Genomic DNA, 13,169 nt, shown 5'->3' with positions numbered 1-13,169 from the left:
TCCAAACCCTGAACATACACTCCTGTCCTGAACATCCATACCTAACACACACAAGGTCCCAAATACTACAAGCATTACACACTGCACAGACTGTTGATACGATCTTTAACACTATCTTACTCATTATCTCCTTGTGTACCAAAGTGGCAAACTGCACCTGTTATTTTTGCATTTGCAAATTTCTAATGCATGCAGAGAAAGCTACATAATTTTGGTAAAGATATGCAAACTGCTCCGTTTATTAAAAATGTTTTATGAAGTTATCAGGCAAATTAAATGTGCTTTGAATCTGTACTGTTTCTGATGTTTTCCTAAGCACTGCATGTTATCTTATCTGGCATTTACACTTTTTTTTTTTTTTTAATAGTGCTGATGATGTGAGGACTCTAACAGCATCATGCTGAGTGACTCATTAGTTCATAATAAAACAGATGACTCATGCGCTGTCATACTTTGATAGCCAGACGAGATTCATGTTGTTTATAACACCTTTTTGTGCCACCGCTTTCCAGTTAACTGCCCGTGCTATGATATGATTTGGTGTGGAATAATCATAGTGGGTCAATAAACAGACTAAAAATATTGTGCTGCATGTGAATTTGTACATTAAACCCATTGTTTCTGCCAAGATCTTATGTACCTACGGTAGGTTTGTATTACAGCTGTGATACTGAACCCATGTGTGTTGTCTCTGTCTCTGTCAAATAAAAGTGCCTCTTTTGTAAGTAAGCTACATGCATCTTCTCTACACATTTAGTTTATCCCCTTGTCATTCCTGGCCTTCATGATTTGTTACTATGCTGGTAGCTGCTTTTGTCAAACCTTATATTTAGTTATGGCAGTCATCTGTCTTCATGTCTGTTTCTTTGGTTCTGTAGAGCATATCAAAACCAGGTCAGGCCTGAGAGACCAGTTCAGGTCAACCCTGGCTGGATTTGGTAAGTCCTAGAGTTTTGGGCATAAAATTGCATCAGAGGTGTCTAAGACCGCTCTGATCATAACTGCTTTGTTGCTGCTTCATCTGGGATGGCTTTGGTTTGTATGCAACTTAGCTACAAAGGAAATTTATACTGCAAACAGCACTTGCTTGTTCCTGAAGATGGAGCCACTTGGTACACCTCCCACTGCTTATTTTTCTAGGCAGAAACTTGTCAGAGGAATTTATGACAAACTACAGGATTGTTTGTGATCAATGTCTTGGTTCCTCCTATCCAATTATGTCATAGTTTTAATAAATCTACCCCTAAACGCTCCTGTAAGTTATTTGAATGACATGTCTGACATCCTCTGTTGCCCCAACAGCAGTGCTATTATTTGTAACAAGTCAAATCTGTTGTTATCCAGACAGCAACATCTGTTGGCATTTATACTGCTGCGTTATTTGACTTGCATGCTACCCTCTTGCTCACACTTCAGTAAGGGATTCTGTGGTTTGAATGCAGAATGTGCCGTCTTGCAGCTGTTGATGCTATGGCCTGTCGTGTGTGTCTGTCTGTGCGTGTGCATTGAGCACATACTGTATGCTATACAAACTAGTTGGCATGTTTATATGCTATGCTATGCTATGCTATATGTTGTTCTAAAGTGAAACATTCATGCAACATAAAGCAGCAGTGTTTTAAATACCAGCTTTGTTTGCCGTCTATAACTATTATTCATTTCCATGTCCCGTTTGTCTGTCTGAACCAGGAGCAAATCACTCAGTGATATCCCAATGGTGTACCCTGTGCGTAAATTTCCTAACGAGAACATCATTCCTGATGTGGGCCGGGCGACTAACGCGGCAAGGGAGTCGAATCAAGAAAACGCACACAAGAGCAGGATTGCTGCCAAGGACAGTGAAGCACAGTGGCAGGATGTAAGTCAAGAAAAAACACTATTGACGAAACAGTCTAACTACATGGTCCATTTTGTAGCTGGTCTGGAGCTTTTCAAGGTGTATCTCACTATCTTCAGCAGATGATTTTCTCAGTTGTTGAGAAATTGTAGTTGAAATTTTTGTTTGAGCATTTTAAAGCCTTAAAATATTTTGCTGTAGTTACATACATACAGTGTTACTGGCTTATACACTTGTCTCAGGACTTGACAAAGTGGAAGAATCGTCGCAGGAGTACCAAGTCTGACCTTCGCAGGAAGTCGCAAGACAGAGAGCACGTCATTAACCAGATGACCAATGGGGCTGTGGCTAACCTAGAGAAGAATGACTTGCAAGGTGGACTGTTAAAAAGGTACACTCCTGTAAAAATGTAATGGAAAATCTTATTCTTAAGCTTGTTTATTTAAAGTGTGCACGAAAAGCCATGGTGAACTCCTGTAACATGACACACAAGAACCACCACCCCAACCCCCATCTTTTCTGCTTCCTTCATTACATTGGCTCGTCTTCCCTTACATGCCAATTCTCCAGAGACCAGCTGTCCCCACGCAGGCATAACCCTGCCTCCGGTCTTTACTCCACCTCTCAATCAAAATCCTCAAGCTCTGACCTCCAGCCACATACTCGCGCTCTGCTGGCCCGCAGCTACGCCATTGAGGCACCTTTCAGCCCCACGGCTACACTTAGCCGCCATAACTCAGCCAACACTCAGGTAAGTTTACAGTTTTGTTCTGTTTTACCAATCTGACCTTAATGAATGTCTCTGGCTGTTTTTACTTTAGTATAATTGTGGTGAAAATGCCAACATGAATGAAAGCAGAAAAATTGAGATATGCAAGGCAAGGTGTGTAACATATAAAATCTTTGTATTACACTGTTGCACGACAGATCTGTAGCCAGTGACTTATTTCTTCTCAGGGATCATCGGTTGGAGCCATGCCTGCCTCTGATGGGAACATCTTGGGGGAGGAGATCCACTTTGCCTCCTTGGCTTCAGATGGGGAAGGATTTACCACACCTTCTCTGGACTGTCCTCTTAGCTCCCAGACCCACGTCAAATCACAGGGCAGCCCAGCTCCTTTCCAGACCACATCTGAACTGGCCCAGCCAGAAACAGTTTCTACAAACCAAATCTCCAGTCTAGTCAAAACCATACAGCCAAATGAGACCACAAAACCAACCAGCACCAGGGATCCTACTGCATCTGTATCGAGTCACAAGGAGCTTCCATTCTGTGTTGATCCAAAAGCTCCAACTTTTTTCACTGATGCAGTTAATCAGAGAGCAGTTGATGCTCTAGAGGACTTGTCCCACCAGAACCACAAGTCCCAGGAAGAGAGCTGGAAAACATCCTGGGAACCAGCTGTAGAGCAAGGTAGAGGCCAGCAGGCTGCAGGCATCTACAAGCGCTTGTCTAGAACTGGGTCATGGTCCAGCTCAGCCAGCCTTCCGCGTGGTTACCGGCGGTCCGAGGGCTCATCCCGTGTCTCTTCTGCAATCACAGCTAGACCCTTTGGGACCAAGCAGTCCAGGGTGTCCTCACTGCCAAGGCTGTGCAATGTGAGTTTAACCAAATGGTCTCCACACAGTAAGACGCCATTAAGGAGGATAAAATTACTTTGTTTACATTGTGTTGTTTCCGGTCATGGTATTGACTTAACAGAACAAGTCTGGTGGTGGTCTACTTTTTTGTAATTTTCAAATTCCATGAAAAGACCAAAACCATCTTTAAAAAAGAGATTTGGGGACTATTTTCACTCTTGGATTAATACACAGCAACGCTGTGGCTTTTTTGCGCATGTTTAATAGTTTTTGGAGAAAAGTGGGGGTGGATATTGGTCTTTTCATGGGATTTGTTGATGATGATAACAATAAAAATAAAAAATATAACCATTACATTGCCTTTTTTCCTGAAAAACTAAATATTTTAGTGATACCTTCTTGGCATACAAGTAGGCATACATAAAACATTCAGTAATGCCAAACACAATCTTTCTTTTCCTACTGTTCTCCCTCTCTGCTGCCCTGAAACAAAGCTGCCCTGAACAATCTATTTAATGGATTTTCCTTATAATACTGGTGATTATGGTGATGGACATGGATGGCAGGACAGAGAGAAACAATAGAAATAGGTCTGTCTTTACAGTGAAAATGTGTTCCTAAAGTGTCAGAAGGACCTGCCCATTCTGTTATACACAGTCTGGAGTTATAATTTTCTGTCTATAACTCTGGCTCAGAGGAAGTTATGTGCTCAGGAAGGTGCACAGGGACTTGTTAAGTAAGCCAAATAGACTCAAGCTAGTTAATATAATAAGAGCATTTCCTCTGTTTTCGGGTGGGCACTTACAGTATGTGTGTACTATATGTGAGTGAGCTTACGTTACCTTTTGTTTTCTTGGATCGCCGCCCTCATTCATAATAGAAATGTGGCTGCACCGTTGTGAACAGTGTCAACTCACTACAACTCACGGTTACATTTTTATTTTCACACATGCCTGGTGGTTGTAGACATATAGCACCAACTGTCTTACATCAGTACAGACAAATTTCAATGCTAGAGAGTAAATGGTGCAATCAAATGTCTGTACTGTCCCTCTGAGCACATCTTTTTTTTTCCGTTTCCAGGTAGACGACAACCAGGGTCTGCTGTTCAATAGTGAGAGAGAAGAATTTCTTTCTCCACCCAACAAATCTTTGCTCAAAAGACAGACTGCAACCGGCCATCTGAGGGGTCAGTACCAGGCTTCAGTCAGACAGAAGAAAGCCAACATGGCAAAGCAGAATGGTACCGAACAGGCGGAGGAGGGGAAAGGGGTCAGTCTCTCCAGCCAGACTACCTTCCAGACCAATGGCTATCACCATCAGCCATACACCCAAACCCAGCTACTACCGCAGCCTTATTCAACTCTATTGTCCCACCACAGTAAAAGCTCTACTCTGCAACCTTCAAAGGTATACTGTAGTATTTTTCAGCACCCAGCATTTGTACTGTGTTAGCTATATGTTACTATATGAGGGAGGATCAAGTCAGTTTTATTCATTGGTCTGTTACAGTAGCTTAGAAACTAGCTTACGAGAACAGAGGCAAATGGACAGAAAAATAATCACTTACGCTAGTTTACTTGGAGCAGCGATCATACACTGGTAAATATCGGCTGAGATTTATTGTGACTGGTCAAAATAACCAATTGTAAAGTAGTTTGGGGAAATAAATGAACACCATGCATTGTTTTCACTGCCTGAGAAGTCGGGGTCAGAGGAGGCATGCAAAGGAGAAAGGGCTATCGAGAATATTGACTAGAGACAAAATTGCAGATTTTGTATTTGCAACATAACATAAGCTGTTATTAGGTTAGTCTCATTAAAATACCTTACTATTTATGTAACTTGCAGTGTAGAACAAAACGTTAATATTTTGGTACATTGACTATGGTGACCTCACATAACTCCCAGCATAGTGCTGCCCAACTTAAGTCGAAGCCTAATATGTACGCAAACATTGACATACAGGCTTATTTTTTTGAAAACAATGTTCAGCTTTTGACACTATGTATGAAGTGTTTTTTAATAATCTGCCACAACATGAGACACTTTTCAAAATAATGCTGTACCACCATTAACTAAAGCCACAAACATGAATGAATCGGCATCTCTGACAACAAAACAACCTGAGCCTTACAAAGGATAAATTGCACTGCATTGTAGATAATAAACTGGTCTCATAGTGTATAACTAACTATATTTCTGTAGCAGCCCTCTGAAGTCTCTAATTTCTAACAGGAAGTACAGGACATTGGATCACAGGGTGTCACCTTTACGTGTGTGTGTGTGTGTGTGTGTGTGTGTGTGTGTGTGTCAGTTGGTTCACAGTGACATGAGAGTGAGCCTTACCCTTAAACCCAATAGTAGACCAGACTTTGGTTTCCAGACTCACTGGGACTCCACAGGGGCGAGAGTAAAATCCATCCAACCCGGTAAGGCTTTTGCTATATCTGACTCTGGAACACTGAAATTTTGGCACAGGGATAATAACTTGTAGCGAGGCTCAATTAGTATGAAGATTAGGCCACTGAAGGTTGTAGCCTGAAACAGGAACAACAGCTGAGTAGGAGGAGTGCAAAACTTCAAACTTATTCGTTTATGTGGTGAAAGAGAAGTGTCCAAACAAACAAATTATAAATGTTGATAATCCAAACTGATTATGATAATGAGATACATGAGAGGAGAAATGATCATAGGGCAGTTTTCACTGATGTACTCTTTCAGGATGTGTGTGAATTTATGTAGCCAGTGATTTACAACTCAACCATAAATGTTTAATTAGATGTGAGAGAGGTGTCATTCGCTGCTATGTAGATTTGTCTTTCTGGCCTACTTTGCGTTAGGAGCAGCAATCTTGTCCTCATTACTGTGGCTTGTTTTTCAGTTTGTGTTAAGCAAATCATTCCTGAAGCTGGCTGTGCTGTGCTGTGCTGTGCTGTCGTCACGCTCATCTTTTTTTCATTGTCTTGATGCCTGGCCCTCCCTCCCTCCCTCAGGCAGTCCAGCAGAGCTTTGCCAGCTGCATGTGGACGATGAGATTGTGACTGTCGATGGCGTTGCGGTGGCACACATGAACTACAACCAGTGGAAGCATGAAATGACATCTGCCCTGCAAACTGGCAGTCTGACCATGGACATCCGACGCTATGGCAACAAGGGTAACACAATGAGCCGAAAATGACATTTATGGGGTTTTTTTTGTTTGGTTTTTTTTTACCGCCTCTTGAAATTATTTGTGATAATTTAACCTAACATCACGCACGTTGGTTTACAGTGGGGCTTTAGTTTTGATTTTGATGGCTGGTTGTTGTCATTAGATTGGAGCACCAGTGAGGGGAGTCATCACAGCCAGCCAGGCCAGAGCAAGATGACCCTCAATCTGACTGCTGCAGCGCCCGTTCTGATAGGTTTTCCTGATCACCATGCCAACAGTGCTACCTCTAAAGAAACCACAGTCACGAAAACGTCTAATGTCAATGGGCAGGCAGACCTTGTGAGCAATGTTTAAGCCAATTATCACTTTCTTTCAGAACTGGATGCACAAAGCTCGTCTTCTGATAGTGCAGTTTAATTAATCGTGGTCATCAGGTGAATCTTGTTCTTCCACCTGCCAGGTTATACAAGGTAAAGTCATGGATGGAGGGCTTGCTGACAGGCACAGGACGGCCAGAAGTAAAGGTAATAACAGACATAAAGTCTGAAGCAATGACATTTCAAATCAAATCATATCATAAAAATCTCCTGTAAGAATAACTCCTCAGATACAGGATTTAGTTATGTAATTTCTCACCTCATCCTCCCTCTTCATGTAGATTGTAATAAAATTATTAGGAAAAATCAGAAAAGGAGGGCAGAATTTTTCCAACTGAAAGGTAAAATTCCAGTATGAACTTTGGCTCCTTGAGCTGCAGCTTTGGTGGCTGGTGCTTGGCTTGGTTAATTTTTCAGTATTCATTAAAAGCAAATAAAAATGCACATTTTCAGTAGGCTTTTTTTTTTTTTTAAAGGTTTTAGGAAGGGGTTACTACTTAAAAGGAATGAGAAGATGAACCCTGATTAGATGAGAACTTTTACTTTAGCAACACCATAATAACATTAGTGTAGTACTTGTAAACAGTATGTTATTCAAAGCAGCCTAACCACAAATTAACTATCGACTATTAAAGAAGCAGCATTTCTATAATGTGATGCTCACTAAATTTCTGGATCAAAAAGCCATTCAATGTTTTCTCAAACTGGGACAAAAAACCCTGGTTGTTTTCGGTACAGCTTTAGCTCGCAACCACAAGGCTGACAGCACTGATCCTGTCTCTAATGTACCATGTGTGGCGTGCAACAGATGCTGCTTTTACTGTAGTATCCCACATTCTTTGTGTTAATTTGTTTTGACTTTTTATTGGTAACACACAATGACTGCAATGCTGTCCTTCGTGGTTGTTGATCATTCTGATGTGTGTCCTGCTACAATGGCTTCTCTCTTCAGGCTCTGCAGGATTCAGCTCATGGGTTTACTTGTGTGGTAAATGTTTTTGCACCGTGTGTGGTGGGTTTTTTTTTTTGTTTGTTTTTTACTGTACTCTGAATAACATGCTAGAGTCTCAAATCAGTAATTTGTTGTGGAGCTCCATCAGCAAATGACCAAAGCAGATTTGTGTTGTCATACAGTTTGTGAATACCCTTTATTTACTGTGGGATGGTAAATGTTTTGCTCAACTGTTTCTTTTTCAATATTTTTGTGCTGCATCTTTAGGCTGGGGATACATTAAGCAGATTTATGTGGTGATTAAAATACAGACTTGCTTATTCTGACATCCTGCTCCTTGGTCAGCACCAGTGGCTCACATAATGAGGTGTGAGAAGTCTGCAAATTTAATCTTGACTACTCTCATCTACTTGGACACGTGAGCCACCTGATCTTTGATGGTTTTGACCGGATATTTGAGCCAATCCTGCATGTGAAGCTCTACAGTGAACAAAATTATAATTGCATTCATTTTGTGCGCCATGTTTGTGTTTTGGTTTCGGTGAAGCCACTAGGACGTCAAGCAGGGCAGTATACTTAAATCTTGTTTACGATAATGAGGCCTGCTTATCTCCAGCTCTGGCATCAACGCGAACTGTACAGTTCACGTTGATACTGTTTCTGACTACTGCTACTGTATGCCCAGATTTGTGTGCTACGCAGTAAGACTGCAAAAGATTTGTCAGGAATCAATAGGATTAACAAAGTAAAGTGTGTAGTACTTTGCCTGTCAGTTATTATCCAGTGTGAAACCAGGCGGAGACGCACAAAAAGGCAAGACGTGATGCATAAAAAGATCATCCATTGCGTGATCCAGTGCATTTTCAAAATCCTCTCGTAATGTGTCCCCAGTCTTTGTGTGGTGTATGCGTGGCTTCTGATATTGCACACAACTTGATCATCTTTAAGAGCTACTCTATGGTGGTCTCTTTTCTGACCCATTATTTTCTCACACAGGAGGTTCAGAATCTGCGATATCTGATGTGAGTTACCATACCACTTCCTCAAAGGATATGATAATGCATGTTCAAACATAAGTTATCTGCCTGTGTGTGTGTGCGTGCGTTGAAAGCAGTCTGTGTACTGCACTGTGATGATCTTGTTCAAGCCTACAGTCTGTCTATTACCAGCTCCAGGTGCCATCCGTCAGCCCCTCCTCATCCAGCTGGTCGTGGGACCGTGAGGACGATCGGCGGCGTCAGGAAAAGTGGCAGGAAGAGCAGGAGCGCCTCCTACAGGTGAAGACGCTTTTCCCAGCACAGAATTACACAGCACTAAGGAGGTTAACACTCCTTGGTAATCTTAATATTCATCTAAAATTTAAAGCAACGTGTGTGTGTGTGTGTGTGTGTGTGTGTCTTGGTTTTTCAGGAGCAATACCAGCGGGATCAGGAGAGGTTGGAGGCAGAGTGGCGGAGGGCACAGCAAGATGCAATCGGGGACTTATGCAGGAAGCCAGGGGTAATGTTGTGTAGTCCTTGGAGCCTTTTCCAAGCTGCGGGCTATTTTTAGTTATAACTGAGTGACCAGAAAAAGTAATTATATCAGACATTCCTATATAAAGTCACCACAGAGAAATGCTTTTCAAAGCTTACCCCAAGTATGTGCACTAAGGCAGTGGCCCCAGATTGCCAGCACTTTGTTTTATTTGATGACCTTCCACACATTTTCAGTATCCGCAGAATGCAACTGTAGTCTAATCGAGACCCTGAAATTTCATGTTTTCACCAACATTGTTCATCAGTAAAGTGTGAGCAGGAATTTTTAATCCGCAGCTTTGACACGTCTGTGATTACTATGCTGACAGGAACAAGTGCAACCTGCTACCCTCACCATTACTGCAAATAAGATGCATGTTTTCTGGTGATTAGGAATCCCATTGGCCCACTTTAACCCCCAGTGCTTTACATTTTTTTCTATAGAATGTAATTTTTTTTCTTTCATGTATTTGAAGCAGAACACCTTCCAGATGACCATCCGTGATGAGAACCCTGCCAGCACCCAGCGCCACGCGAATGCACTGGCAGACGAAACCAGAGACGAGCAGAGCCCTGACGGATATGAGCTGAAAGAAGCTGGATCAAAACCTCAAATTAAAGCACAAGGAGTGCAGAAGGACAAGATTACTGAACGAGACTGGTAAATTAACTTTTTCTCCTTGTTTTAATGTCACCAACATTGTTAGTTCTGTTCCATCCTTGCTGAGTGTAACAGTGTTATATGGAGTGCAATTTTATTTAGCAAATTTTTTTAACGTGACTGTTTTTTTTCTGACTGCTGCTGGTGCTGAATCTGCTGTACTTCCTGCTACATTCTCGGGGCCTTATTGCTATTCATGCTGTACCTCAGGGCTTTGGAATCTTGTGGCTTTGCTCAGCTGTCTCCTGCACACAGGTCAGAACAAGATTAGCTCAGTTTCCCCTTATTTTCGAGCACTCAGTATGACTTGGGCCTAGCTACTATATAATAGTTAGTTAGTTTAGCTATGGACATAAACTGTGCTATGTTTGTCCTACAAACATAGCACAGTATTGTTTGTTCTAAAATAACCAGTACGAAGCAAGATAATTGGCAATTATTGTGGGCATTATATGCAACTACCAGGCACCTCGAAGCCAACATCAGCACGCAACGAGTTCAGATTAAATATTATATAATAATCTAGACTGCTTCTCTCTCTCCCTTAGGGCAAAGTCCTTGTCTACCCCAGCATTAACTGGTCCCCAAAAACAGACAAGAGGTTAGTCCTGCCCTCTTTGTCATAATATTCCCCTCTGTTCTGGTGATGTACTTGACTAACCCCCCCCAAAAAAAAAACTTTGATTGGTCCAGGTGATCAGAGGAAAAGAAAAGGACAGTCCGTGTCTAAGGTTGAGCAAGAAAGGCAGCAGATTCTGGAGGAGATGAAGAAAAGGACTCAGCTCCTGACCGACAACAGTTGGATACGTCAGCGCAGCAGCAGCTTTTACAAGGAACCGATCTATGTCGGGGTTCCTCTGAAGAGGTGTGTCCCGTATTCGTACCTCATCCAAACTGGATTTCAGGTTGAATTCAGTCGCACATTAGCTAGCTGTTTATGAACCGTGACGTCGTCTCTGCAGGTATGAGTCTCTGGACAACCTGGACACTTTGCGTCAGTCCCCAGTCTCGACCGCTACTTTCGGTTACCCTCGTCCGCACTCAGCTGCTGCGGGTTACTGCGCTCCGAGCAGGAACTCCTCCTCCCGCTACAGCACTGGATCAGTTTTATCCCAGAGATATGCATCCATGGACTCCCCTCATCATGGCAGGTACGCACTTCATGTCAATAGCGAGCCTGTCTCTATGGTTCATGTTGTAGTGTTGTTTTCTCCATCCTTTCATACATTCTGGCCTCTCACTGTATTCATGTGCTGCCCCAGGATGGTCAGTGGCAGGAGGACTTGCTGTGTGTGTGAGCGTGTCCTGGGTAGTGGGGCAGCCATGGTCGTAGAGGCCCTTAGTCTCTGCTTCCACCTTGCCTGTTTCCAGGTGAGAGGAAATGACCAGGTTAAGGTGCGGTCACAGTAGCTCCAATCCCTGTGAATAATGATTCCGTCTTTCATTCACTTCTCTGGAAGCGGTTCCTGTTTTGGTTTTTTTGTTTTGTATGAGCTCCGTCAGTCTCACAAGTCAGAGTTCACCTTTGATCAACTTTGGTCTGAGAGTTCACGTGGTTGGCCACTGGAAGCGGCGATGTATTGTCCCTGAAATTGAGAAGTCATTGTTCGCGTAGTGTGCCGTCACCTTGTTTTTTACAGTATTACACTACCAGACTAAAGCATCTCTCTCATAAAGTGTGTGTGTGTGGGGGGGGTTCAGATATTTGGATATTGTGAAAAACTTTTTTGTGCTTGGCTGAGGTAGAAAAGCTGGTGTATTGATAAAATCCAAATGTGACAAAACGCAATGGAAAAAGCAAATAAATCATGAAGTACATGAAGCAAGTGGCTTATTTGTCTCTCAGGCTCCTGCTCTACTGAAGAGATGAAAAAGGGAGAAATTTGAAATACAATTCATATAATTAAAACAAATAATTTAATAACATACGCACACACATAATAATAAATAAATAAATAAAAACAAACTAGCCATATTTCCATCATGTCTGCCACATGGCGCTTTTTTAGTTACATCCTCTCGTTTAGGCCTCTTCATCTGCAGCGCCACCAGCTGTTGGTCCCGATGCGCGCAATTCCTAATATTCGCATAACTGCAGCGATTTGGAAACCCGCTAATACTAATGGATGGAAACGTTACTAAAGACTGCTTAAAACCCACCATCATTCCGCCTAATAAGTATTACCTGTGTCACAGCTGTGACACCTTTCTGTAGACCAAAGACTAGTGTGACCGTACCTTCAGTGAGCTCAGCAGGAGTGTCATCTCTGTAGTCTGTATTCCTATCACATCAGCTTCATAGGCACCTTCCAGCAACAGCATTTCTGACACCTTTCTATGCTTCTGTCTTTCCTTACCAGTCTGTTTCATAGTCCCTGTCTCGCTCTCTCTCACTCTTTTTCTGCATATGATTGGTTGATTGGAAAAAGCCAGCCCCGCTGTCCTGCTTCGCTTTTAGATGCTTATTGTGAAAATCTCACTGGGGGAGGGGCCCCTTGCCTTAGTTGACCTAGGTTCCTTAGCGTGTAAATGTAAAAGTCGATTGACCTCTACAACTCTGCTCCATATTAGTTACAGACACGCATAGCACTCACAGAATATTTATACATTGTGTGTGTTTGTGCCAAAACCAGGCTCAGTTGTTCTGTGCTTGCGTTGCGGAAAATCTGGTGAAACGATTTAGACACAAAAGGCCCACATCACAGGTCAGCTGGGTTTCTCTTCAATAGTACTTGATTCATTTCTGACTTCTCCCTCCTTCTCCTCCTCAGTGTGTGGGCTGCCACCGGCATCTCGGAGGAACTGAGACTGGAGTCCAGGTTCGAATCCAAAACAGGAAGCCCCACTGTGAGCTCTGCTATTTCCAAATCAAGTGTGAGTATTGATCTGGCTGAAATAATTGACTTCAACTGATTTTCTGAGAAACAACAAAATCATGCCACTAGCCTCCCGAGATTGTTTTTATATCTTCTGCTCAGATAAGACTTTCTGAATAAATACAGTTGCTCCTCTATGGCCAATTCCTTGCGGTGAAAAACAGGAATGAATCCTAATCATAAACTAAAATCAAATGTAATTGGACAGGGTTTA

At 42.4% G+C, this 13,169-nt stretch overlaps 1 protein-coding gene across 4 annotated transcripts in view; it reads left to right on the top strand.

Moving 5' to 3' along the window:
- LOC120790910 (LIM domain only protein 7-like) overlaps nt 1-13,169 on the top strand; it is a 29,869-nt gene that overhangs the window by 16,011 nt on the left and 689 nt on the right. Inside the window, exons 10-28 of one of the 4 annotated variants that reach the window (XM_040128894.1) lie at nt 1,690-1,858; nt 2,080-2,228; nt 2,408-2,588; nt 2,795-3,436; nt 4,502-4,828; nt 5,736-5,850; nt 6,415-6,576; nt 6,736-6,911; nt 7,033-7,096; nt 8,898-8,923; nt 9,071-9,178; nt 9,312-9,401; nt 9,895-10,079; nt 10,290-10,334; nt 10,628-10,680; nt 10,773-10,944; nt 11,042-11,230; nt 11,342-11,450; nt 12,851-12,953. In XM_040128894.1, the coding sequence (XP_039984828.1) occupies nt 1,690-1,858; nt 2,080-2,228; nt 2,408-2,588; nt 2,795-3,436; nt 4,502-4,828; nt 5,736-5,850; nt 6,415-6,576; nt 6,736-6,911; nt 7,033-7,096; nt 8,898-8,923; nt 9,071-9,178; nt 9,312-9,401; nt 9,895-10,079; nt 10,290-10,334; nt 10,628-10,680; nt 10,773-10,944; nt 11,042-11,230; nt 11,342-11,450; nt 12,851-12,953 (3,065 nt within the window). The remainder of the gene's footprint in view (nt 1-1,689; nt 1,859-2,079; nt 2,229-2,407; nt 2,589-2,794; nt 3,437-4,501; nt 4,829-5,735; nt 5,851-6,414; nt 6,577-6,735; nt 6,912-7,032; nt 7,097-8,897; nt 8,924-9,070; nt 9,179-9,311; nt 9,402-9,894; nt 10,080-10,289; nt 10,335-10,627; nt 10,681-10,772; nt 10,945-11,041; nt 11,231-11,341; nt 11,451-12,850; nt 12,954-13,169) is intronic. The other 3 variants (XM_040128902.1, XM_040128912.1, XM_040128922.1) reach the window with 3 other exon arrangements.

The sequence above is a fragment of the Xiphias gladius genome, chromosome 1, assembly GCF_016859285.1.
Source record: "Xiphias gladius isolate SHS-SW01 ecotype Sanya breed wild chromosome 1, ASM1685928v1, whole genome shotgun sequence".
Classification (NCBI taxonomy): Eukaryota; Metazoa; Chordata; class Actinopteri; order Istiophoriformes; family Xiphiidae; genus Xiphias; species Xiphias gladius.
Note: the sequence above shows the minus strand (reverse complement) of the source record. Positions and strands in the feature narration are given on the sequence as shown.